The sequence below is a fragment of the Amblyomma mixtum genome, chromosome 3, assembly GCF_055824585.1.
Source record: "Amblyomma mixtum isolate Tamu chromosome 3, ASM5582458v1, whole genome shotgun sequence".
Classification (NCBI taxonomy): Eukaryota; Metazoa; Arthropoda; class Arachnida; order Ixodida; family Ixodidae; genus Amblyomma; species Amblyomma mixtum.
Genome location: NC_143014.1, coordinates 10,233,152 through 10,259,424, shown reverse-complemented (window position 1 = coordinate 10,259,424; position 26,273 = coordinate 10,233,152). Strand labels below are relative to the sequence as shown.

At 50.6% G+C, this 26,273-nt stretch overlaps 1 protein-coding gene across 1 annotated transcript in view; it reads right to left on the bottom strand.

Annotated features, from left to right (window-relative positions):
• kn (EBF transcription factor knot) overlaps window positions 1-26,273 on the bottom strand; it is a 399,411-nt gene that overhangs the window by 161,627 nt on the left and 211,511 nt on the right. Inside the window, exons 8-10 of the mRNA XM_089578123.1 lie at window positions 14,598-14,679; window positions 7,467-7,584; window positions 6,727-6,869 (exon numbers count right to left, since the gene is read on the bottom strand). Coding sequence (XP_089434249.1) covers window positions 6,727-6,869; window positions 7,467-7,584; window positions 14,598-14,679 — 343 coding nt within the window. The remainder of the gene's footprint in view (window positions 1-6,726; window positions 6,870-7,466; window positions 7,585-14,597; window positions 14,680-26,273) is intronic.

The window sequence follows — 26,273 nt, the reverse complement described above, 5'->3', positions numbered from 1 at the left end:
ACTGTGAGCGCCTACGTAGCCGCGCTCAAGAAGCTCGCTGCCGACTGCAATTTTGGAACGCTGTCGACAACAGCTACCGGGCAGGAGGGAGACGCAGCTTCTTCTGCTAACACCACCATGCTTCCCTTGGACGTGATGTTACGCGACAGATTTGTGTGCGGACTGAGTGACGAGTCACTGCAGCAGCGCCTGTTCGCTGAGAAGGACCTCACATTCAGCAAAGCTTACGACATCGCCGTTCGAGCGGAGAGCGCCGGTCACCAGCAGAGAGGGATTCGCCGGAACACCGAGCCGGTACACCAGACAAGCAACCAGGTGCGCAAGCCTTCTGTTGTTGTAAAATCGGTCAAAAAGGCACAACGCTGCTGGCGGTGTGACGACCAACACAACCCCCAGGGATGTCGATTCCAGTCAGCCACGTGTAATTTTTGCCACAAGCGAGGGCATATCGAAAGAGCATGCATTACGAAACGGAGACTTGCCAAGATAAAGTCACCTTCCCAGCCTAATCACAGCGTCAACGCCTCAGAGAATACGCCGCTATCTGATCTCCATGGAACAACATCAGCAACACCATCTGTGTTGTACGACCTGAACACCATGAATCTCGGCACGCGACCGAAGATTTTTACAGAAGTAAGCGTACATCACCAGCTGATTAAGTTCGAGGTGGACTCCGGCGCAGCCTGTACTCTGATCAGTGAGGACACGTTCCGAACTTCATGGCCATCTGACGCACCCGCCCTGCAACAAGACGACACGCACCTGCGAACGTGGTCAGGACAGAATCTGCCACTATTGGGCTCTGCCAACGTGCAGGTTAACTACAACGGCCAGACCCATACGCTACCTCTGCTTGTTGTGAAGGGCACAGGATCAAGCCTTCTAGGGAGAAACTGGTTTTCTCCACTAGGCGTGATGATATGCGGCATACACCAGACGCCGAGCCAGAACATGGTTGAGCAACTGCAAGAGAAATACGAAAGAGTATTCTCGGAAGAGATTCCAGGAAACGAAGGGCCCCCGGTCACACTGGAGTTGTTGGACAACGCGCAACCCAAATTTCTGAAGGCCAGGCCGGTGCCGTTTGCTCTCCGAGATTCAGTTGAAAAAGAGTTGGACAAACTGGAGCAGCAAGGTGTCATCGAGCCGACGCAGCATTCAGAATGGGCCACACCACTTGTCGTAGTTCGCAAGAAGAACGGAACCATACGCCTCTGCGGAGACTACCGGAGCACCGTCAATCTTGCGACTAAAGCGTCCTCTTACCCGCTACCGACACCTGAAGAAGTATTCAGTGTACTACGTGGCGCAAGAGTCTTCAGCACATTGGACCTCACCCAGGCGTATCAGCAGCTGAAGGTGAGCGAGTCAACTGCTGAATTATTGGCAATTAACACACTGAAAGGCTTGTACAAAGTCAAGCGACTGCCTTTTGGCGTAGCTGCAGCCCCGGCCATATTTCAAAAATTCATGGAGACAGTGCTTCAGGGCATCCCAGGAGTTTGTGTCTACCTTGACGATGTCATCATCAGTGGCACTTCCACTGAAGAGCATGCAGTGCGCCTAGAGTTCGTTCTCGAAAGGCTAGCAAACGCTAATTTGTGCATAAGCAAATCGAAGTGCTGTTTTGCGGTGCCAGAGGTGCAATTTCTGGGACACCGAATTGATGCGGAAGGCATTCACCCTACCGAGGACAAAGTGCGAGCGATCACAGAAGCACGAGCTCCAACAAACAAGCAGGAGCTACAGGCTTTTCTCGGACTCTTGACGTTCTACGACCGGTTCTTGGAACAAAGAGCTACCGTGGCCAACGACTTATACCAACTCCTTCGGAAAGATGTGACATGGACATGGTCGCCACGCCATCAGCAGTCATTCGATGCCCTGAAAGACCTGATTCGAAGATGTACAGTCCTCCGCCACTACGACGAAAGGAAGCCTCTGCTTTTGGCTTGCGACGCATCACCGTACGGAGTCGGCGCGGTTCTATCGCAAACTGACGAGCAAGGAAGGGAAGCTCCCATCGCCTTCGCCTCACGTACGTTGTCGCAAGCAGAACGCAACTACGCGCAACTTGACAAAGAAGGGCTAGCCATCGTCTACGCGGCGACACATTTTCACCAGTACATTGCCGGCCGGAAGGTGACCTTTATAACCGATCACCGACCGCTATTGGGCATTCTGGGACCACAAAGGCCTATGCCACCAACTTTGTCTCCGCGAATGACACGTTGGTGCATCAAACTCTCAGCGTACGACTACGCTCTGGTCTACCGCAATGGGAGTAAACATCAAAACGCCGATGCGCTAAGCCGTCTGCCACTAGACGCAACTGTTGACGAACCATTTCCACCAGGAGACGTTCTGATGTTCGAAGCACTGCCAGAACCTCCGCTTACAGCAGGCACAGTTGCAGCATCTACGCAGAAGTGCGCAGCTCTCCGGCTAGTTTACACAGCTGTTGAACAAGGCAACGTGCATAAACTCAAAGGGGACAACTTCGACGCTTACCGCAGGCGAGCTACAGAGTTGAGCACCCATCGCGGCTGCATCATATTTGGGTCCCGAGTTGTGATGCCGAGAGAACTACGCGCACAAGCTATGTCTCTCATCCACGCCGGACATCGGGGCATCGTTGCAATGAAAAAGTGTGCCAGAAGCTACATGTGGTGGCCTGGCATTGACAACGACATCGAAACAGTGGTGCGAGAATGCAAGCCTTGCCAGAGCAGCCGGAGCGCCCCGCCGAAAGCTCCTGTCCCAGAATGGGAAAAGCCAGACACACCATGGCACACACTGCACATTGATTTTGCAGGACCAATTGAGGGCTGCACTTTCCTTGTGGTCGTAGATGCCTACACAAAGTGGCTTGAGATAAGGCAAATGGGACAGACGACTTCGGCAGCAGTCATTGACAACCTCCGATCACTATTTGCAACGTTCGGCCTGCCGCGCAAGGTAGTGTCGGACAACGGAACACCGTTTGTGTCTGCGGAGATCCTCAAGTTTTATCGCGACAACGGGATCTCATCAGTTACATCGGCCCCCTACCACCCAGCGACAAACGGACAAGCCGAGCGCTACGTAGCCGAGCTAAAACGCGCCCTTGAAAGAGATCAGACAGGCTCGCTGCAGCGCCGCCTTGCGCGCTTTCTCTTCAAGCAGCACACGACGGTTCAGAGCACAACAGGCGAGACCCCCTCGAAAATGATGTTCGAGCGTGAAATGCGAACCCAGCTCACAGCCATCCTCCCCGAGCCAAAGGCAGAGACGTTCCGGGAAGAAAAAGCAATTCCGCGCTGCGGCACGCTTAATGAGGGGCAGCGCGTCCTCGCCCGACAGTTTCTGAAAAAGCCACGCTGGGAGGAAGCTACAATTGTCAGACGCATAGGCCTGCGCTCTTGGCTCGTCAACATACATGGCACAGTAGCACGCCGACATCTCAACCAGCTGCGTAGATTTACGACGCCGTCTGAGAGCTGTCCGCCAGCGGAGAGAACACGTGCACCATCTTCCCACATAGCCTGGCACCTCTTCCCGGAAGAAGAGACTTCGCCCAGGACAGACCTAGGAGACACAGCGAACAACAGCCAGCCTACAAGTGTTTCTCCCCCGAGCGCACAAAGCCAGCGCGCCTCCACGCGTGAGCGCCGACCCCCTGCACGATACCAGGCAACTTTCTAAGGGGGAAGGAAGTGTTGTGTCCCCTTATTGCTTTTGTGTGTGTGCGCCCCCTCCTAACGACCACTCGCATTCCCCTCCTAACGACAGTTCGCATCCTCCTCCTAACGACCACTCAATCCTCCTCCTAACGACCACTCGCATCCCCTCCTAACGACCGCTTGCCCCTCGTCGCACGCTGTCGCCGGATGCCCCCCCACGGTGCGCCCCCGCACCCTCCTCCTGTTCTGGGAAGCCACTCCCTCCCGTGGACGCTTCTCAGCTCCCTCCTTTCTTCGGGCGGCCAGTTCGGCTCCTGCCTCGGTCGACGCTGGTCGCACCCTCATCGGCTTTAAATAAACGAAGTCTTAAAGTACCGTGTGCGTCTTTCGCTGCATTCAACACAGCGACCGGACACGACATAAAGTATCTGCCGGTCGGCCTCAGACAACCGCTGTGCAGCGTTCTGGTTAAGCACTACCCAACCTGAAAATGTCTTTAGGAAGATGAGATGCGCACATGAACAATCACAAGAAAGAAGACGGGACGGGCACAACGGGACGGGCTGAAGCAATATGAACCGACTTGCCCAACAACGCATCCTGCTGAAAATGTCGCGTACTGGACATTTTCAGTGTATGAAGACCTTCTAGCTCTCTCCAAACAAAATTGCCGGAGATTCAACTGCCGACAGCTAGAGATTTTGAAGAATAAGAACTTGTGGTACGCCCAGAGCCCTGCGTCGGGAGTATTTGCCGGAATTCGGCATCACAGTGGTTAACCCGCACAATCGATGCTTCCAGACCAACTTCATTAGCGTAAGTCGTTCCATTACCCGCCACGCGAACATTACCCTACCCTGTTCCTTAGTGAGTGTATGAAAGGAGCACTCGCTGACCACAAAGGTCGCTGCCGCAAGTGTTGTGTTTTATGCTTCGTGGTTATGGCTATGACCCCTCTAGCAGCGCTACACCGTACTCCGCTGTGCTGTTTTTTTGCTATGCTCTTTTGTTGTTGTGATGGGTTTAGTGACGCCTAAGAAGGCTATCATGCACCAAGCTCAAGGTATAGGAAAACTGTTTTCTGCAGATTTTTACAAATATGTGAAAACATATGGTGGTGCAGAAAGCTTAACAAGTTATTTCCTTCTACCTAGTATTGAGAGAAGAAAGGAGATTTATAAAGCTTTAAAGGAAGTCGGGTAACCCCAGCCGCCGTCTTTGCTGTGCAAGGATCTGGAGGCTCCCAGACAGTCAGATAATAACCTCAGCTTTTTTCCCAGGAATGAGAAAGTGACTTAGGTGCATCAGACTAAGCACTGGGTCATGATTTACATTTTTTTCAAAAAGCCTGCTTCGGTTCAAAATCTATAAATACAAGATATGTCCACAATTGCATTTGGTGAAAAGGAACGCATTGATTATAAAACTCAGAAAAGCACCTTTTCTTCAGGTTTTTGCGTTTAGAGCATGAAAATAAAATGTGATTGACTGTAACCTCATCCCCACGTGCACAAACTGGTTTGTCTTTTTTTGTCAGCAGAAATGTTGTGTGTAAGGTGTGTGTGGCCTATACGGAGGCGGCACATAATCAGTTCCTTGAAATGTTTCTGGTGCAGACATGACTTCCATTCACCTAAAACCGGTTTTACAAAGTGTAGTTTGTTACTTACTTCCTTGTTCCGAGCGGGCTGCCATTTTTTCCTTGCTTTTCAATGTACTTAGTTCATGCAATTTTCACAAGACGTATTTGAATTTTTAATTTGGTTGCCACAAGCTTGAGCAGACCACAAATCTGCTCTTTCGTTGCCTTTTATGCCGACATGGCTCGGGACCCAGCAGAGTTTCATGTTTTGTACTTCATTTATGCCGGTTATTATGTTGTGTATGACGTCGCCAAGCAGCGGCATGATTGTATTTTACTGCTAAGGGCTCTAAGCACAATTAGCGAGCCTGTGTAAACAACACTGTTTGCGAGGTGCACATTTACTATTTTCCCTACTGCTACGCAGATGGCGTAGCACCCGGCAGTGAAGATGGATGCACACTGCGGAAGTCTTACTATTTTAATCCTATTCCCTTGTAGCACTGCGCTTTCAATGTAAGCATCTGTTTTTGACCCATCTGTATAAAAAGCTGCGAAATTACTGTATTTTTCCTCGAGTGTAAGAAATTCTTGTATTATAGCTTGTTGTAGAATCTGTTTTTGCAGAACTGTGCAAGAGTGACATCACATAATGCAGGGAAATTCTAACATGGCGTAGATTCTAACAAAGCATCTAGTGCGCCGAGGTTTTGGCACATCTCTTCAAATCTCAAGAGCAGTGGCCGGGCCGCTTGCGGTTTCTTGTTAAAGGGTGTGGTAGATGGGCATTTTGTAGCGATGGGGTAACATAGGCGCTACTGCAAAGAACGGATGTTTAGAATTCCCCTGTATGTGAGCATGGCCTTTCAGTCTGTAAGTGATGGTTCGTTGGTTTCTACCTGCAGACTGTTTATGGGTGACGTCCTGTATGCACCTGTGGAAAGACGCAAACCTAAATTATGTGCTCGGTCCTGTCGTTTAAAGTACGGTGGTATCGCTGATCCATAAAGTATATATCCATAATCTAAAGTATAGCGTACTACGGAGCGATAAATTTCCTATCGGCGCCCCATTGTTTTCGTGAGTGTTTTCCCCCGCGTTGTTTTGTCGCTGTGCAGATATTTCCCTGCGATGTTTTGTGCAATTCACCAAAATACAAAAATATTCATAGTAAGCGCACAGAAGGGTCAACAACTGGTCCAAGTTGACACGACCTGTTGCGCACTGGTACATTTTCAATCTTTGCAAAAGTTACCTTCGACACCTGGTATTATACCACCGTAGTCTTGTGCTCTCAATTTTTTTATCTTTTTGCGGTACCTACACGGGGCGTGCTTCTTTGCCATCCGCGGGATGTCATTCGGCGGCACTTTCAGCTGTGCCATGCTTGGCTGCGCAGCGTGGCCTGAGGCGCGAGTAGACCAATCGGTCGGAAACAGGGCGACCGCCCAGACGCACCGGTGGGAGAAAGTGACTCACCTCGCTCCACACGAGCATGGTGCCAAAGACGACCTGCAGGCCATCGAAGAAGTTGTCCCCGACGATGATGACCGTGGATCCACCCGTGGTCCAGCCTTCGCTGGGGCTGATGGCCTTGATGCAAGGCGTGGCGGCGAACGGCACTGCGCACGGCACAACCGCCGGTGGCTCACCGCCACGTGTTCGCACGCGCACAATGAAAGCGCTGGCGCGTTGACGGCCCAATCCTGGCGGCTTTTGCAACCTGTTGTGCGTGACAGGGCCTGAGAACCTAATAGGATTCTCGAGAGAGAGAGAGAGAGAGATTAGGCCGAGGGAGGCAATTACGCGGCGGTGGCTGCCATTACGCGGGCCCTGTCGCGGTCAACGCTTAAGCCGGCCGCCATCGATTTTCCCCCGGGGACGCTAGCGCTGGAAAATCGGTGACCGTGACCTGCGCCAACTTGACGCCCCGGCGCTGGCTCAACTGGTCCGATAAAAAGCTTTCAATTCTAAAAAGAGGTAACGCTCTGCTCGGTAATGCACCAGAAACACGCCTGGCTGCTTGGTGGCCCCGCGTACTGATTTCTTTTTTGTTTTTTACCGGCGGGCATTTAGTTCAACAGTGTGGAAAGGACTTTTGAGGGAACAGCGCATAGCTAGTGCAGTTTTCCAGGGCACTCTCTCTTCAATTCCAACTCAGCTTCCCGACACGGCGCCAAGGCGACACAGAAGGAAAGCGACAACACCCTACTGCTCACCTTCAGTAGGGTCCAGCCGCTTAGCTCGCCGACCGTGCTTGGAGTTGTTGTGCACGAACATGTTGTCTGAAACAGCCAGTAGGGGCCCTTCGACGCTCACCTGGTTAGAGATAACCACCTGCGACGACAGAATACACCCACTTGTTCATCACGAGTAACAAGGCACGGGGAGCGAGAACTCTGCCAGACAATGACTACACGGCCAGAATTTTTACGATGACCAATTTACTGCAAGTTATGGGGTGCTTGAAGAGAAGAAGCAGGAATTAAGGGTCGAAGCAAATTTGGCATCGAATTAGCTACAGCTTCCGTAAGTGTGTAGTTATGAATGCCATGTACACGTTATCGGCAACGGCGACGACTAAAGCCACCACTGCCAAAAACTTACCACTATAAATGCCGCGCCAGTTTTTGAGTGACTTGTTATATTATCAACCAATTCAATTCCTGGAAAGAAAATCTGCCATTTTCTACAACGAAGTGCACGGCCATTTTCAGTTTCTTTTAGCCTGCCATGGGCATAACAGCAGACGGGTGCCCGCAGAATGGCTCTGAGCCGACACTAGCAGGCTTCCTTGCACGCGTCAGATGGCTTGTTGCAGCACTGTGGCCACGTAGCGTAGCAGGAAAGGACGAGGAACATGAGAACAGCGCTCTTCTCTTGCCCTTCACTGACAAGAGTGTCTCCCATTGCGCTGAACGCTACAGTAAGGACGACGTCATAACACGTAACGAATCTCCTGTGCGTGGATATAGGCAGAAGGTATTACAGGGGTGATCTCAGGTGTAGTACCAATGTCTGCCAGTGTAGCAAGGGTACCCGTAATTTCGAGCGGCTTTAAAAGCGTGCGCCCGGTTTTACTCCAGATGTCGCATTTCATTTCTTAAATAGTTTTTCCGGCTCTGCACATGGTAGTCAGACACTAAGCATAGACGCAAGAGTTTGGCTTATAACGTACACTAATATAGCAGTCCAAGGTAACGCAATCTTTTGCGCCGAAAATTGAAGAAATAATACCCCGCGTAACACTCAGTTTTCAGCGGTCCCGAAATTTCAGAATAAACTAAGAGCGCTCTTTTTTCTGCCTTGAATTTTTTTGTTTCGACAAAAGTGAAATTGTGTACTGCTCTTACGATCGCATCTCGCTTTTGAGCATTACTTTGCTAAGAGTGCTGCGGAAAAGTGACATACGAACAATCGCGTGTTCGTCGAAGAGCGAATCACGCACTTTCCTTTTCTGACCATGCTCAGCCTTTCTGTGCGGCTAACTGCATTTGACAAAACTGGGTCAATCACGCAGCCAAAAGTTTTGTGAACAGCGACCGAGTTTTCCTCTTGCAAAATTGCTAGGAAAGAAAGACTCGTCTAACAGCCAATGCATTTAACTACTTCCCTTGGCTGGTTTCTTCTTTAGTGCCCTAACAGAAGCAGAAAATAAGGAACCTTTTGGGAGCCCTCTTACTAGCACGCTTGTTTCGCCGCGCTAGCCCTTATAGCTCGTTGATACTGGCTGCAGGACTTGATCCGAAAAAAACTGCAAAAATTGTGAGTGCCCCAAGGCTGGCAACAACTTCTGCCGAAAGATGGCACGCTCTCCTCGAGGGAGCGTGTACACCGACTCAATTAGAATGAAGATGTCTTGGCGGCACCACACTACGTGCCATTCTTATTATCATTCCCCTTTTCTTTCCCTCTCTCTGTTGTTTTATTCCCGCTAGCTGCAGCTCAGGAGCTTCAGGTTTCGATGGCAGATTACGCGGCTAGGAACATCTGTTCTTATATGGTTATTTTACTTTATTAATAAATAGCCACTAACAAAACAATGCTTCGGCCCGTTCCAAGAAGAGTTGGAAAGCGCCCATTACTGCCCCGAGTGAAAGCAGTGTCTGTGTGTGGGGGCGGCTGCGCGGAGGGGACGATCAATCTCGGCGACCCTCGGCGATCCCGGAGAAGTGAGCCTCTCGTTCTTTTCTTTGGTGTAGTTGTAAATAAAAAGTGTGCGTTGTTTTAAAAATTATTCCATCTCCCGTATGTCACTTAAAATGAACAATTATTTGGTGCCGAAACCTGGGAAAAAGAAAAGAGCAACGACAACCTCAGGAAAGCGACTGTAACAACACCGGACGAAGGCGATGGAGCGACTACAAAAAAAGAGGAAGGTTACCCGCGCCGAATTTGATCGGCTCATCGAGGAGCTCGCGAGACTATCGACGACGGAGGACCTGGGGCCCCTGATGCGATGGGGAGATCGCATCGCGGAAATCTCAGATCAGTTTGATGTTCATTCTAAAGATGTAAAGGAGCAGGACGCCCTAATTGAGCCGCATAATCGTGACGAAAATGTAGAGGAAGAATACAGAGGTGTTCGTCAGAGCCAAGCGCTCATCACATGAATGCGGACGCGACTTCGCCGTTACAGTGAAAGAAATTCTTCTAACGGAGCAGCGAGCACTCTCAATACAGAAGCCTCCGCGACCGCATCTACTGACCGCTCCGGAGAACTGAGGTTGCCAAAGCTCGAGCTCCAAAAATTTAGCAACAACAAGCTTGAATGGCAACCATTCTGGGAACAGTTTCGGAAAGCAGTACAAGAGAATAAGGGGCTAAGAAGTAGAGAGAAGTTCTTGTACCTGCGGACAGCGTTGACAGGGAAAGCGGCGGCAGCACTTACCTTCCATCCAGGTGACGGAGAACGCCTGTAAAGACACTCCAAGAGCGCTTCGAGCGACAAGATGTACTCGTGCAAGAACACCTTACCCAGCTGTCAAACCTCCTCCTGGTTAGAGCTCTGAGTGGTGTGAACGAGCTGCGACACCCCCCTGACCACGTTACACGAAACATCGCAGGACTTGACACGTTAGGCGTCAGATCGGACAGTTACGGCGGGATGCTGTGGGCGGCTCTGTTTCCTGTACTGCCCGCTGAGTGCGCTGTTCAGTATCACAAAGCGCACAGTACGGACAAGGATGTGCTCGACAACTACAAGCCATTCTACAGTCAATTCGCTTGCAAGCAGACAGCAGGTAAAAGGTACACGGAGGAAGCACGCATGTTCCTGAGAAAAAACCAAGACATGAACTCTCCTCGCGTGAATGGCAAAGGCTCAGCAGCAGCTTCCAGGCGGCAGAGTGCAAAACCCCGATACCAATAGAGGAGGGCAAGAGGGCACATGACGAAAGGGTGCAAGAAGGATCTCTACGCTGTGCGGACTGTGGCCGCAGTCACATCCCCTCGCTTTGTGACCCACCTGCTCCGAATGAGAGCGGGGCTACTGGGATGTACTCCCAGCAGAAACGCCGTTCTGCTGCAGACTGCACAGGTGTGGGTGGACGGGCCTGAAAGAAAGCGTTTAGCTCGCCGTCTGTTCTAAGGAGGCAGCCAAAGATCATTTGTCACCAAGAAGCTCTCGTGGGAACTGAATCTGGAGGTGACCGGCGCAGAAGTGACCATGTACCCTTTCAGCGGCTCGGCCAGTGTTATGAAGTAAAAACGACGCCGAGATAATTCTCCTTCCAGAAAATCCTATCGAGATAAGTGAGGTGGCTGATTTGCAATTAGCGGATGTAACCGTTCCACCAGCTCGCCAGGCCACGTAAAGACTCGAAATTCAGAACGGCGCGGATTACTATACTACTGGACCGTAGTGCACATAGAAGTGATAAGAATGCTAGGAGGCTTGGTTGCGCTGAAGTCACACTTCAGTTGGACTCTACAGAGACCGATGGCGCGGTCTGCTTCAGGTGTGTCGTGCTCGACTGTGGCCGTTCTGCGCACAACGTTTGCCACAACGAATCCAACCTATCGGACGAGCTTCGAGCATTCTGAGAGCTGGAGAGCCTCGCCCAACGGAGACAGGTTAATGGTTTATTACAGGGCTATCCGCGACTACATGGATGACGGATTTGTTGACAAGGTTCCAGCAGACGGAATCGACAGCACTTCTGCTCGAGTGTGCTATATGCCTCATCGTGCTGCGTTGCGCTCCGAAAGCTTGACAACCAAGGTACGCATCGTGCTCGACGCATCTTCTAAGGTACAAGGCTGCCTGTCGCTTAGCGATGCCCTTTCCACCGGCATTAACCTAAACCCAGACGTACTCTGGCTTATTATTAAATTCTGTTAACATGGAACGGCATTCACCGCCGACATCGAGAAGGCCTTCGTTCAAATTGGCATCAAGAGTGAAGACCGCGATGCACTTTGACCCTCTGGTATTCATCTCCACAATGCCCAGCAAAGGGTGATGCAGAGGACTGACGCATGACAAGAGTGCCATAAGGTGCCACAAGTAGCCCGTTCATGCTGGTCGCCAGAATACAGTATCACCTGGCTAACGTCTCCGAGGGCATCCCACACTCAGCACCAACCCTACGAAGTTGCCTGCACGTTGATGATTTGATAATCGAAGTCAGCAACATAGAAGAGGCAATAAAAATTTCCGAGGAGGCTCGGCAAATAATGAGCTCAACAAGAATGAAACTGCAGAAATGGTGCAACAACAAACTCCCGCAATAACGATTGGATGCTGACGGCGTTGGAAATCCCTGAACTGACACTGCAACGACGGCGTCAGCCGTAGCAAGAGTATTGGGGCTCCAGTGGAACAGAGAAAACAACGAGCTGAACTATTCCCTCAAAACAGAGTTGGAGGTTTTCACAGTCAATAGAAACACCAAAACCTTCGTGCTGCAAGCCTCGGCGAGAATATTTGACCCATTGGGTCTCTTGAGTCCAGTGACAATAACAGTGAAGATGCTGTTTCAAGAACTTTGGACGCTTGGCTTGTGCATGTACGAGACATTGCCGCAAGGCGTGAGTGAGAAATGGGGGAATTGGATCGATACCGCGCATCATCTCAAGGACGTTTCCCTTCCTCGTCGGTATGAGTGCAGCTCTGATGGCGCCACCGAACTTGGCATATTTACAGAGGGAAGCCCTCGAGCCTATGAAACAGTGGCCCACCTGAGAAGCGACAGCGATGGAAAAACAACGGTTTCCCTGGCCATGGCCAAAACGCGCGTCGCACCAATCAAGGAACTATCCCTCTGTAGATTCTGTGGACAGACTCCATGATTGGGTAAATGGATCAGCAGTTCAGTGGAAGTCCTTTGTGGCCAATCGTGTCCAAAAAATTCAAGAAAAAGCAAGCCCAGTCAACAGGAGAAAAACTGCCCTGGAATCAACAAACCCGCGGTCCTCTTAACTCGAGGACTTCCTCCATAACACTTCAAAGTTGTGAGAAATGGTAGAAGGAACCCAAATGGCTTGCCCAGTGACCGGCAACCTGGCCTGACACACCGGCTGATATTCCTACGGAGAAAGTCGACGACGAATGAAAACATACAAAGTCAGCGAGCATTCGCGTTGCAGCACAGGTTCTACCGCCATTAATTGAAACCAAGCGCTTCAGTAATTTTAATCCTTTGCAGCGAGTCAAAGTTTGGGTCGCAACTGTACTGGATCGTATGGAGGGCCCGCCGCTCAGCGCTGATGAAATCAGGAGGGCGCATCATTTCTTGCTACAAGAGGTTCAAAGAGAAGCATCTGGCGACTCGAACAGACCAGAGCGGGCGTTTTCAAGGAGGACCAGAACTGGGAAGTTTAAACATGTTTCTTGACGACACTGTACTGCTGCGGCTGTAAGGACGTTTACAGCACTCAAACTTCAGCTATGAGACAGCTCATCCAGTTGTTCTGCCTCCATCTCACCCTTTCGTCGACCTCTTAATCCAGAGCACTCATCAACGACTGCTACAAGCGGGATGCCTGGACATTCTGACTCAGCTGCGCGAAAAGTTTTGGATAGTACAAGGGCGACAGATCATAAACAAAGTCCTGGGACGTAGTATGATTCGCAAAAAAAAAAATGAGCCACAAAGGCACCACTGCCACGAGACAGTGTCAGAGGACTGAAGGCATTTGCTTCTGACCAGCGCAGTGTAAAGAGCGACACACCTGGAGATTGTGAGCGATCTCTCAGCGGGCAATTTCTTTCTGGCGTTCCGCCATTTCATAGCGCGAAGTGGTGTCTGCCGCACGGTGTATTTTAACAATGCTAGGACTTACCGGGCAGCAGAGCAGCTGAATAAACTTTGGACAGTGGCTCGCCATCAAGAGTGCTCAACTATTTGTCCCAATGAGGAACTGAATGAAATTTCATCATATAAAGGGCAGCTTGGTGGGGAGGTTTCTGGGAGCGGATGGTGCGCTCAGTGAAAACAGCGTTAAAGAAGGTGCCGGGGTATAGCTACGTGAACTTCGAAGAGCTCTGCACCATTCTGGCGGATATTGAAGCCGTAATCAATTAACTCGTGGCCCCAGACAACGATCCCCTCTGATGCAGGAGAATCGGAGACGCTGACGCCTGCACACTTTTTTTGTCGGAAACGCTCGACCTCTTTGCCAACCTGGGGTGGACATCCCACAGTTGCCAGCTCCAGCAAACTACTCTTCGCTGGAGGTACCGACAACGCCTGACCAAAAGCACGTAGAACCGGTAACGAAACCAGTAATCACTGAAGTGACACCACCATTGCACTCCGGCAGGTACCTTCAAGTGAACGATCTGGTGCTGCTTCATGACGATTTCCACCGTCGACAGACATGGAAAACTGGCCGCATTACGGGGGTGTTTCCTGGACGATACGGAAAAGCGTGCTGGCCAGGTGGCACGACAGGATGGCGAAGTCCTGTACCACTTTAGACGCACAAAATGAATGAGTTAACACTCATTCGGGTTAATGATTTCTTACCAGTGACGCCCCTCAAGATGTCTCCGAGGGAAGGACGCCTCGGCCCGTTCTGAGAAGAGTTGGCAAGCGCCCACTACTCCCAAAGCAGTGTGTGACAGTGGCGTGAGGGCCGGAGGGGACGATTACTTCACGGGCGGCGACCAGAGACACTCAGCGATACTCTCCAGAAGCGAGGCTCTCGTTGCGTCGCTCTCCGGCCAGTGTTTCTTTTCTTTGGTGTAGTTGTAAATAAATCCTTGTTCGTTGTTTTTGAAAGTATTCGATCTCCCGTATTTCAATTGACAAACGAACAGGAAAAGAGTAAGAACACTCGCAGCAATTTTCATCTCGTTGCTCACAACTGTGACTCTCCGCCGTGCGGGGGAACTAGTGACGCACCTGAAACCGCCGCATATCTCGTGGGTTTCCAGCGTTCTTGAGGCAGTTCTGGTTGCACTTGAGAAAGAACTTGAGGAAAAACCTGCACACGCGAAGATGGGTACAGTGTAGGTAAAGCGGACTTTTCATATACACACGCGAAATCAGCTGTACTGGTTAGACCGAAGCAATAGCAAAGTTCTTTTGGTCAATGAAAATACGTTCTTTAAGTGTGGGTGCCTCGCTGAATGCAGGTGAGAAAACCTGTAGAGAGAATTTTCATTTTATTCTTCTCCATGCTCCATTGCTATGAGCACCTACGCATACATGAAGTGGCAGCGACATATTGTACCCTATGCGTACTTCTACTACATCGATGACAGAGCGCACACGTACACATATTACACACAATAGTGAAGAAAAACGGCATATTTGAGTTTTTATTTAACTTTTTTGCCACAATAAAATTTCCTCACGAGGTTGGTGGCGCTTCCACGTCACACTTTTTATACAAGAGCAGCCCGTGTTTATCGCCATACTCACCGACAATTTGCCTGCACAGCTAATTTATTGAGGAACACTTTTCTGCGCAGTGTACAGGTATCAGTGATTATATGTGCTTTTATTACAAAATGAAGCAACAATTTCAAAAATGCCTTTTCACAATGACCTCATCCATCAGTGTTCACACGCGAACCTTTTCCGGTGATACCTGCTTACCCCGGCTAAGCATGGAGTCCACGAAGCTGCCAGTGGCAGTGTATTCTATGTTTCTCCACTTTTACAGCAGCTTCTTGGATTTTGCTTTGTGCTCCTGTCTTTTTTGTTAACTGGACGATGCACTATGCTTATGCAAATGTACTCAATACACTTATTTCATGTACAGGTGCGCCATGCACCACGGGAGTTGTGGTACCCCAGCCGGCGTTGTCTACGGGCGGCTAGCAGTGCTGCTTCAATGGTTCTTTGCAGCACGTATTAAGGTTTTGTACGGACGGATGGCTTCCTCTGATCCCCGCCATAAGCTGTGGCCTGCGGCCATAAGAATAACGTTCCACACAAAGAATGTTCCACACAAGGAATGTGTAGACGCCGGTCAAAGACGCAGCTGGCGTTTAGCTTTTTGTCTCTGAAGATCACACCCAGATGGCATAGAGTAAATATTCTTGATCCAAATGTGGCGCTGCCATCCAGTTCTGCTGAAGGGCCTTAAATTGCAGGCAAGGTCACGGCCGGTTTCAGTCTCGCGCTACTTCGCGAAGCTATCTTAACTGCCCGGCGTGAGACTGCCGGAGTTTTGTTTGAATGTTTGGTTAGTTTATAATTGCTTTATTAGGGTTTAGCGTCCCAAAGTGACTGAGGCTATGAGAGACGCCGTAGTGAAGGGCTCCGTAAATTTCGACCACCTGGGGTTCTTTAACGTGCACTGACATCGCACTGTACACGGGCCTCTAGAATTTCGCCTCCATCAAAATTAGGCCGCCGCGGCCGGGATAGAACCCGCGTCTTTCGGGCCAGCAGCCGAGCTCCGTAACCACTGAGCCCTCACGTTTGCATGTTTAGTCTTCCACAAGACATGAGCACATCTTGCGGTCACTGCGTGCTCCTTACTTGAGCTACCACCTCGCGGAAATGCTTTATATTTTTTTATGGAATCAAAACAGCAGCCGGGTGACAAGGGTGTCATTTTTTATATTTAGACAAGGGTGTGTTAAAGTGAAATGTTCCTGGTATTCCCTAGCACATCCACCCTGGAACTTGCAAAGATGGACTGTTATTTTTGCAAAATCCCCAGCATCTTACGTAATATTTTTCATTATACGAAAAATCATTAACCTAGCTTGAGATGGTTCGATTGCGACGCATTCAAGCATGGTCAGGCCAACACTGATGCAGTAACCGCTTGCGTAGCAGCTGCTTTGATAGCTAACGTAAAATTCTAAAATTAAAAAGGAAAACAGTGCTTCAGTGGGCAGCCAGCTTTAAAATGAAGTTAAAAGCTACCTTACTAATACACTATTCGTTCGAAACGCAGCACACTCAAAACATCTAGCCTCGTCTGCCTTTCTGATTCAACGCATACGCGCTTTTCACGGATATCTTACAAAGAAAAGGACAGAGCTCGCTCATAATGCCCAGGTCTATTCCTTTTAAGCCTCAAAATAGCGAAACTGACTTCTCTATATTTTGATATTTTGTTCATGTACGCCAGGCGTATTAAAAAAGCTCAACTAAAGCATACAGGTGCACGGGAAGTTTAAGTGACCAAAAAAAAAACGGACCAACCTTTGGCGCCTCATTCCCAAATGCAGCTGAAATGCATGCCTTAACAACCTGCATAAAGTTGTCTAAAAAAATTGCAGACCGACTGTTGCAACATCGTGCGACTAATGCCGACTAAAACAAACTGAAAGCATTATTGCGATTCACTCTCATTTCGAGCTGTTATATCATGCAAAATTAAACCTGTTGTTCTGGTTGAATGTGGGGCTCGTTCTGTAAGAGACGACAAATAATTCAGTGACACATGATTGAAAACTCTGCTTATTTGGTATATTTATTGTTGCTTCCATAAGAAAACGCCGAAATGCAAGCGCGTGCCCTAAAGGAGCACAAATGAAAAACGATTTATGACGTACATGGCCGACTCCTGGATTGACACTGAAAAAAACTTACAGGGAAATCAAATGGACACAGATATGAACATGGTCTGAACACGTGAAAATGCTTGCATCAGCGTCCATATGTATGTTTTTCTGCTCTGACCTGCGCCAATTCAAGCCCGAAGGTTCGACCGCAGCAGCTGCACCTTCCGCTGGTTTCTCGAGCAGAATGCCGCAAAGGAAAGCTACTGCTGCCCGACGCGCAGGCGGCGTCGCGAAAGACTGCAGTTACGGTGGTGGCCTGATCGCTTCCGGTAAGCGCGCGCATGCGCAGTGCGCTCTGTCCATTGTAACACACTTAGTAGGCCGGCCTGGCGACTCCACAAGGCCCACCGTCTTCATCGACTGTAGAAGAGTGCTTCGGGTAGCAGTTCCGTTGAAACACATATCGTCATTTTGTGGAGGTTGCGCCGTCTATGTTCTGTTCTTGTCCCTATAGCGCCATGCTAGTATGCGCGCGCGCATTTGTGCTGCGCCCACGGTGCAGTACGGCGGCGTCGCAAATTCGCGTTTCGGAGCTTCTGATTTTTGTTTGTCTGTGTGTATGCTAGAAAAGCGCCTGGGTGACGGGAAAAGGTTTTCGAGCAAGACTGCCGCCGTTTGGTATAGTGATGGCCGGAACTTCATCGGATTATGGGGCAGGAGGCACTTCCACCGTCGTTCCGATGATTGACCTAGGCAAACGAAATTTGTTTACGTGTTTTTTGTTTGCTCTAGTGCACAGCAATGGTCGCACCGCTATCTACGACGGCGGTCGTAGAAGCGACACAGGTAGCCGCCAAGCTTCTTTTATGCTATCTGATTGAGTAGACTACGATTACCAGCCAGCATAACAAGGTCACTTCATGAATGTTTACGTTAGCCGCACTTCACTTTGCTTGAGTGTGCGTGGTGCGCAGACGCGAACTGTATTATTGGACCTCTCACGGTGATGAATCTCTTTCGTGAAAGCTGACCCGTATACAAATCACAATTTCAGGCACATACTACAAGTGCACTTCTCAGCGAGATACGCGTCGTGCAAGATTCAGGCGTTTCATGCCTGGTGTCCCCTCTGCGTTTCAGCTGGTTATTACTTCGAGATAAATGCTCGCCTACGAGCAGGTCTAGGTGGTAGGCTCGAGAATGTTAACTAAGCCAGAGCGTGCAGGCACCGAACGAAAGCACTGTATACGCTAGCTGACATCTCGTATGTCACCGTTGCTTGCTTGGGGGCTTGGTCACGAGCGAGCGCGAGCAATGGTCGTTCTCGAAAAGTGTTGCGGCCCAAAATAAACGTCCGCACTAAAGAGAGAAAGTTAGATGAGAGGTTGCATGGGTATTTGCCACGCGGCAGTAGAAATTCGCCACGCCACCCGCAGCTCGATTGTGCTTTGGTGAGCAAGCGCGTTTGCGGTCGTCGTTAAGCACGCTATGCGTCTTCACACAATTTTTGCAGGCTTTGGTATCTTGACGACTGGTGCAGTGAGCGCGCTCTTTTGCTTCCGCCAAGGCCCGGTTGTTCGCGGTAACAACACTGCTGCAACAACATTGCTTACCCGGAAGTGCTGTAATATCGGATACCGTTTGCTGTCATATTTAGCATGCAACAAAAACTTTGGAGAGGTCTTTTTTCTGCTTATCTGAGCTATCTACTTCCATTGCTCTGATTTTGTGACCTTCATACTTGTCTGCAGGTCACGAGCTGTACAGGCATCCAAGTGTTGTCACTGACCGAAGTGGCCACACGTCCGGATGCCACACATCATTTTTTATTTGCTGGAGAAGAAAGCATGTGGCATCAAGGAGGCGCAAAATCCTCTCTGTTAACGCTAGCCAGCCAAAGACATCGCTCGTCTTCTTCTGACGGAAAGCGATGCAGATGGAACAGGTCGCAGCCGCACTGACGCCGTGGCTGTTCATGCTGTGCACATGGCTCTGCGGCTAGTTTTTTCTGCTTGCGATAGTTGTTGGTACAGCCAACACCAGCGCAGTGGTATCCTGATGACCTCGGCTCACGATTCAGGTTCACAGTCAGCGTCAAAACACGTAAAAGCTGTTTTCTCGTGCAAAAGACAGCAGGACAGGAACGTCACTCAACGCGTAGCTCGCCGCCCGCGCATACCAGGAGGAGAGGAGGAGGAGAAGCGGCGGCGGCGCGCGCGCCGGTTAGAGGCTATTTTCCTCCTCGCGCCGAAAACAGCCTATAGAACTATGACCTTTTCAAGCATTCCCTGATCAAGCTGTTCCCTCTAGCTACCTTAAAATCAGCCAAGGAGATAAACTCCACGAGCGAGAGAATCAACCCCGTGCCATTACCCCTCTGCGGTTTAACGTGGGAGTTGATAACGATGTCCATATAAATTGCGTTTTGGGCGACGTATACAACGAATCACATCATTCTCGCAGGACAAGAGCTTTGAATCATTAATGAAATCACTTTTTTCCTTTCGTGCCCTATCCACACCACGTGTTCATCATTCTGGGAAACGAATTCTTTTAATGGATGTGCGATGATTCAGCTGAGCTCCTGTTATTTAGGTTATCACATTGCACATGACGCCTCACAGTCCATGGAGTCACTGTAGAGCTGGGTAACAGGGCTGAATCTTTGTCTAGTTTTTTAGGCTTGCGCGAACAATGTCTTTCTCGAAAACTTTGTTGGTAGTGCTGCCATATCTCCTACGAATATCTACAACCGAAAGCTTCTGTGAACCTATATCTCGTCAAAACTTGTGAAGGCGTAAACTGCGCTAATCTGAAATACAGTGAAAGAAATGACGGTGTGCCACGCCATAGTTGTAACCGCCGATAATTGCCATTTGAACAGTCTTTTCGACCTTACCTTAATACCACACTCCGAACACTGCTTATAAAATCTGCAGTAATACATGTAACCGTAGAATGTGTCACCTGAAAAAGAGAGCGCTCAAGTAAATAATAATTGAGAACAGACGAAAAACGAACGCAATAAGAAGCGCCTACGAAAGGACAAAAATGGAAAACGATTTGAAGACAAACAGTTCAGCCCCCAACAACTCCTGACGGAAGAAAAGGGCATTATTCCATCATAATACATTCCAAAATAGCAAATATGTATTTTTTATTCGCTATATTTTCACTTTTTTGCGAAAAAATTGAAAATATATCTTTTTGTTCACTACCGTGCGTGCGTGCGCGCGTGTTCCGAAATGAAGGAGCATACACGCTCTAAACACGAATACGCCGCCCATATGCGGGAGTGAAAAAAGGAAATAGAGCCCACACCATTTCACAAAAGGGTGTGCGCTAGTAGACAGCTTAGTCCCCTTTTACTCTTGCTTTCTGTTTTGTGTGTAAAAGAATGTTTTTTTTTAATGCGTAATCATTATATGGCTCAACTGCAACAAAACCCACTGTCGTTGAACACAAAAGTGGTCGCAGAAAAATCCCCGGCGGCGTCACCATGCTACCAAAGAAAAAAAATTCCTGCGATAACCCAGGACTTTCAGATTACGAGGCGAGCACGCAATGCAGAGGCCACTAAAGCGCGTTTCTTCTTGGCGAACAAATATGAACCTAGCATATGTGCTGCATTACGACTGTATGTCAAAGCGAAATCACAGTAGACTGTACTAATGGGCGACTTCGATGCGAAGGTAGCCAAGAAGCAGGCCGAGACCAGGTGGTAGGCGATATGGCATAGGGGCCAGGGAGAGGAAGGCGGAGTTATTAATACTGTTCGCAAATAGAAATAAATTATGGACCATGGGTACCTTCTTTTCGAAACGAAAGAACAGGAAGTGGACGTGGAAGAGCGGCAATGGTGAAACTAAAACTGAAATGAACTTCTTACTATGCGTTCACCATGGCATCGTGCAGGACGTGGAAGTCCTCGGAAAGGTGCGTTGTAGCGACCACAGAATGGTAGCATCTCGAATTACCCTAGATTTCAAAAGGGAACAGAAGAAATTAGTGACGCCGACGCCCATTCACGAGTTAGCGATAAGAGGGAAAGTAGCGCTGCAGAAGAGATATTCGGCCCTCTAACTGAAGAAAACAATCTTAATGATCAAACAATTAACGATAACCTCGCAACTATCATTACGGAGTGCGAAGTAAAAGTAGCCGAAAGGATTGTTCAACAAGATACCGGCAAGCTACCCCAGGATACGCAAAATCTGATTACGAAACGCAAGAGCATGAATGCGTCTAACCCTACGGATAGAATAGAACTGGCAGTGCTATAAAAGTTGATGAGTAAGCTAGCCGACAAAGAAAGTTTAATATTGCCGCGAATCTTTGTAGCGCTTGTTTGTTGTGTTTATTTGTTCATGCTTCAACACTGCCGGCACGCCGCTTTATCACTTCCGTTTGTGACGCAAGACGCGCCTAGAATTATCTCAATTCATCGCATCCGGACGGAACCGATTCTAGTTTGCGCCAGAATGTTCTAGTAACTTCTAAAGCTTTATCTCGAAGGTTCGCTATCAGCTTTAAAAAGAGCACGGCCGACAGCGGCGGTCATTCTGTTCGACGACCGCCGAGCACGCTTGTTGCTACGCCGCCGCCGAGTGATTCAGTCCTTTGCGGGCGCAAGTCAGCCCGAATAAAGAGTTTCGTTTCGAAGACATTCTCGCTGTGTTCCTGTTCGCCGGACTGCAGTCACCACTACGTGACATCTGGTGGAGGTGCTAACGGATGTCCCTGTCGCCCTCACCCCCTGGGAGCCGTCAGAGCAGCCCGAGCCGTCTCGAAGAAGATCACGCGAAAGCCGCCGGCGCCGTCCCCCCCGAAGGCTAAGGGCGAAGCAGCCGTCGTCTCCAGATGTTTGCAACAGAATTCGGACTGCTACCGGAACGCACGCGAGCGAAAAAGGACCCATCAATTTTGACTTCAGCCATGGCTACGACACCAGCCCCCGTTATTTTACACCAGCCCCGACTGCCGCCCACGTTCCACGCTTCACCGGGCGAGGATCCCGAGGAATGGCTGGAACAGTTTGAGCGTGTCGCCGTGTTCAACAGTTGGGACGACCAGACTAAAATGAGCCATGTCTTCTTCGCCTTGGAAGGACCTGCGAGAATATGGTTCGAAAACCACGAAGTTTCTCTACCGACGTGGGAATTATTAAAACAGGAGTTCCTGAAGGCCTTCACGAGCATAATCAGGAAAGAAAGAGCTCAGCTGCTTCTGCAGTCACGCATCCAACACCCGAACGAGTCTGTGACCGCATACGTAGAAGATATGAAACGCCTTTTTCGAAGAGTCGACCCTCACATGACAGAAGATAAGAGAGTGGAGCTTCTGATGCGTGGTGCTAAAGAGGCACTTTTCGGCGGTCTCACCCGAACCGCACCGAAGACGGTCGCAGAATTCACCAGTGAAGCAGCGGCCATAGAGAGAACCTTGGAAGCGCGAGCCCGTCATTTTCCTCGACAGCCCCAAGTGACCTCGACTGCCCTCTCGGATGGCACAGCATTCGGAGGCAGCCTGCGGGATGTTATCCGCGAAATTGTACGGGAAGAGCTGCGTCGCCTGCTACCATCTTCCAACCAGCGTCAAGTAGCGATCCTTGATGAAATCGTACGCGAAGAAGTGCAGCATGCGCTTGGCACCCCGTCATCTGCGCCTCGAGCTGAAGCTCCAACCTTACTAACCTACGCTGCTGCACTACGCAGTCCTCAGCCCCAACGCGAGAGCCGCATTCCGCCTCTTCGACGTGAACCAGCTGTTCCCGAACGCCGTCCCCCTGCCCCCGCCCGCCCAGCCTACGAACGCCGCCCAAGCCCCAGGAAGTGCGACGCCTGGAGGACTTCCCACAACCGCCCACTCTGCTTCCATTACGGCGAAGCTGGTCATATACTTCGCCACTGCCCGTACAGACGCATCGGCCTGCGTGGTTTCGCCATCGACGCCCCACGACCATTCCCCAGACAGCGACCACGGGAAATCGACGACTACCTGCACAGAGGGGAGTACGCGTCGACAAGCCGTCTTTCCCGCTCGCCATCGCCGTCCACCGCACGTTTTGCATCACCGGGCCGCAGCTACGCCGCGGCTGTCCGCGGAAGGTCCCCTAGCCCACGTAGGGGAAACTAAACAAAGCAACCTGTGGAGGTCACGTTGCTTGCTGAGGAAACGACGAAGATCCTCCAGAGACTACACCGTATGAAGACGTCGCACCCACTACGCCGACACCGCATACAACGACAACCTCGGCCACAACGCGAAGCTTCGATCACACGCCGCTCCCACAATTCACATATCCGACGAAGCCGTGACCCGACGCCGAAGACGACGCGCAACGCTAGAGCCAGGACATCCGACTTAGAAGCGGTTATCTACGGCAGGAAGGTCACCGCTCTAGTCGACACAGGAGCCGATTATTCGGTGATGAGCGGACCATTCGCGGCGCAACTGAGGACAGTAACGACCGCTTGGGACGGTCCACAAATTCGCACCGCAGGGGGCCAGGACGATGCACAGCAGGACGATGCACAGCGCGAGTGACTCTCAAGGGACATACCTATCCCGCGACCTTCGTAGTGCTACGGCAATGTTCCCGCGAAGTGATCTTGAGCATGGATTTCCTTAATGAGCATCAAGCGATCATCGACCTGCGATCCAAGATGCTCACACTTTCCACGGACGAGGCCATCCCGTCGACGAGAACTCCGGAACATCACGTTGCGCTTAGAGTCCTGGAGGAACAAGTGAGTGTCCCACCCCGCTCAAGCGTCATCGTCACCGTAGGCGCCACGGAAGCGAGTGACACTGAAGCCATTATCGAGGGGAACATGCAGTTGCTTCTCGACCGAGGAATCGGCATCGCAAGAGGCATCGCACATTTCCGCAAAGGCCAAGCCGAAGTACTGCTGACTAACTTTAGCGAAGAATACCGCCACTTTAACAAAGAAACGAGGATTGCTTGCCTCGACAAAATATCCGACGTACGAGACTTCTTCGCCCTCTCGGACCCATCCGTAGATTCGCCTGACCAAGAGAACTCGCCCACTTTCGACATAAATCCAGCCCTGCCCCGGAACAGACAAGACCAGAATCGCAATCTCCTTCGAAGCTACAGCGAGTGCTTCTCGTCATCGCCGAAAGTCCGACAAACGCCGATTGCCAAGCATCGCATTATAACCGACCAGCACGCCCGACCTCTCCGCCAGAGCCCCTACCGAGTGTCGCCGCGAGAACGACAAGCCATCCGGGACCAAGTGCAAGAAATGCTGCGCGACGACGTTATCCAGCCTTCAAAGAGCCCCTGGGCTGCACCTGTTGTTCTAGTGAGAAAGAAAGACGGTGCACTTCGATTCTGCGTTGATTACCGGCGCGTGAACAATATCACAAAGAAGGACGTCTACTCCCTCCCTCGCATCGACGACACACTGGACCGGCTCTGCAACGCCAGATGCTTCTGATCGATGGACCTCAAGAGCGGCTACTGGCAAATTGAGGTCGATGAAAGAGATCGCGAGAAGACCGCATTCATCACTCCAGATGGCCTCTTCGAGTTCAAGGTGATGCCGTTTGGTCTCTGTTCCGCACCAGCGACATTTCAACGAGTAATGGATACAGTGCTGGCAGGCCTGAAGTGGCAGATTTGTCTGGTATATTTAGATGAAGTCGTTGTCTTCGCCTCGAGCTTTGAGGAGCACCTGAAAAGGCTTCGAACAGTACTAGACGCAATCAAATCGTCCGGGCTAACCTTGAAAGCAGAGAAGTGCCACTTTGCCTACGAAGAGCTGCTGTTTCTAGGCCACATTGTTAGCAAGGAGGGAGTACGCCCAGACCCGCAGAAAACAGCTGCTATCAATGTTTCCGCCACCGGCCGATAAGAAAGCTGTGCGCAGATTCCTCGGACTGTGCGCGTATTACCGATGTTTCGTCAAAACCTTTGCGCGCATCGCCGAGCCACTGACCCACCTGACAAAGGCAGATGTGCCATTTAAATGGGAAGCGCCGCAAAGAGAAGCCTTCAAGGAACTTCAGCGCCGTTTACAGACCCCACCGATCCTTGCGCACTTTGACGAAAACGCCGAGACTGAAATTCATGCCGACGCAAGTAGTGTGGGCCTAGGCGCTATCCTCGTTCGGAAAATTGACGGAGTGGAGAAGGTCATCGCGAACGCTAGCCGTCCCTGTCCAGATCCGAAGCTAATTATTCGACAACTGAGAAGGAGTGCCTTGCCATCATCTGGGCGACGTCGAAATTCCGCCCCTACCTGTACGGACGACCGTTCAATGGCCAGCGATCACCACGCACTGTGCTGGCTCGCCAGTTTTAAGGATCCCTCCGGCCGCCTCGCTCGATGGAGCCTACGGCTCCAGGAGTTTGATGTAACCGTCGTTTACAAGTCCGGACGCACGCACTCTGACGCCGACTGCCTGTCACGAGCCCCTGTAGATGCACCGCCGCCGGACGACGATGAGGACGCCTTCCTGGGACCAATCAGCTCCAGCTCTTTTGTACAACAACAACGCGCGGACCCCGACATAAAATGCCTCATCGAATACTTGGAAGGCAAGGTTTCTTCACCCCCCGCCTCGTTCAAGCGAAGATTGTCTTCGTTCTGTTTACAGAACGATGTCCTCGTGAAGAAGAACTTTGCAGCGAACAAGACAGCCTACCTCCTTGTTGTACCTGTAAGTCTGCGCGGAGAAGTTCTTCAGGCCTCACACGACGAGCCGACAGCTGGACATCTCGGGTTTTCTCGCACCCTCCGCCGCATTCAAGACAAGTATTACTGGCCCCGACTGTCTGCCAATGTCGCACATTATGTGAAAACCTGCGGAGATTGTCAGCGGCGAAAGACCCCTCCAAACCGACCAGCAGGATTTCTGAACCCCATCGAACCCCCCTCAAGGCCCTTTCAGCAGATTGGCATGGACTTGCTTGGCCCGTTCCCGAAATCAACATCTGGAAATAAGTGGATCATTATAGCGACCGACTACCTGACCCGCTACGCCGAGGCAAAAGCCCTACCGAACGGAACAGCAGCAGAAGTCGCCAAATTTTTCGTGGAGAACATTCTTCTGCGACACGGCGCCCCCGATGTGCTCATCA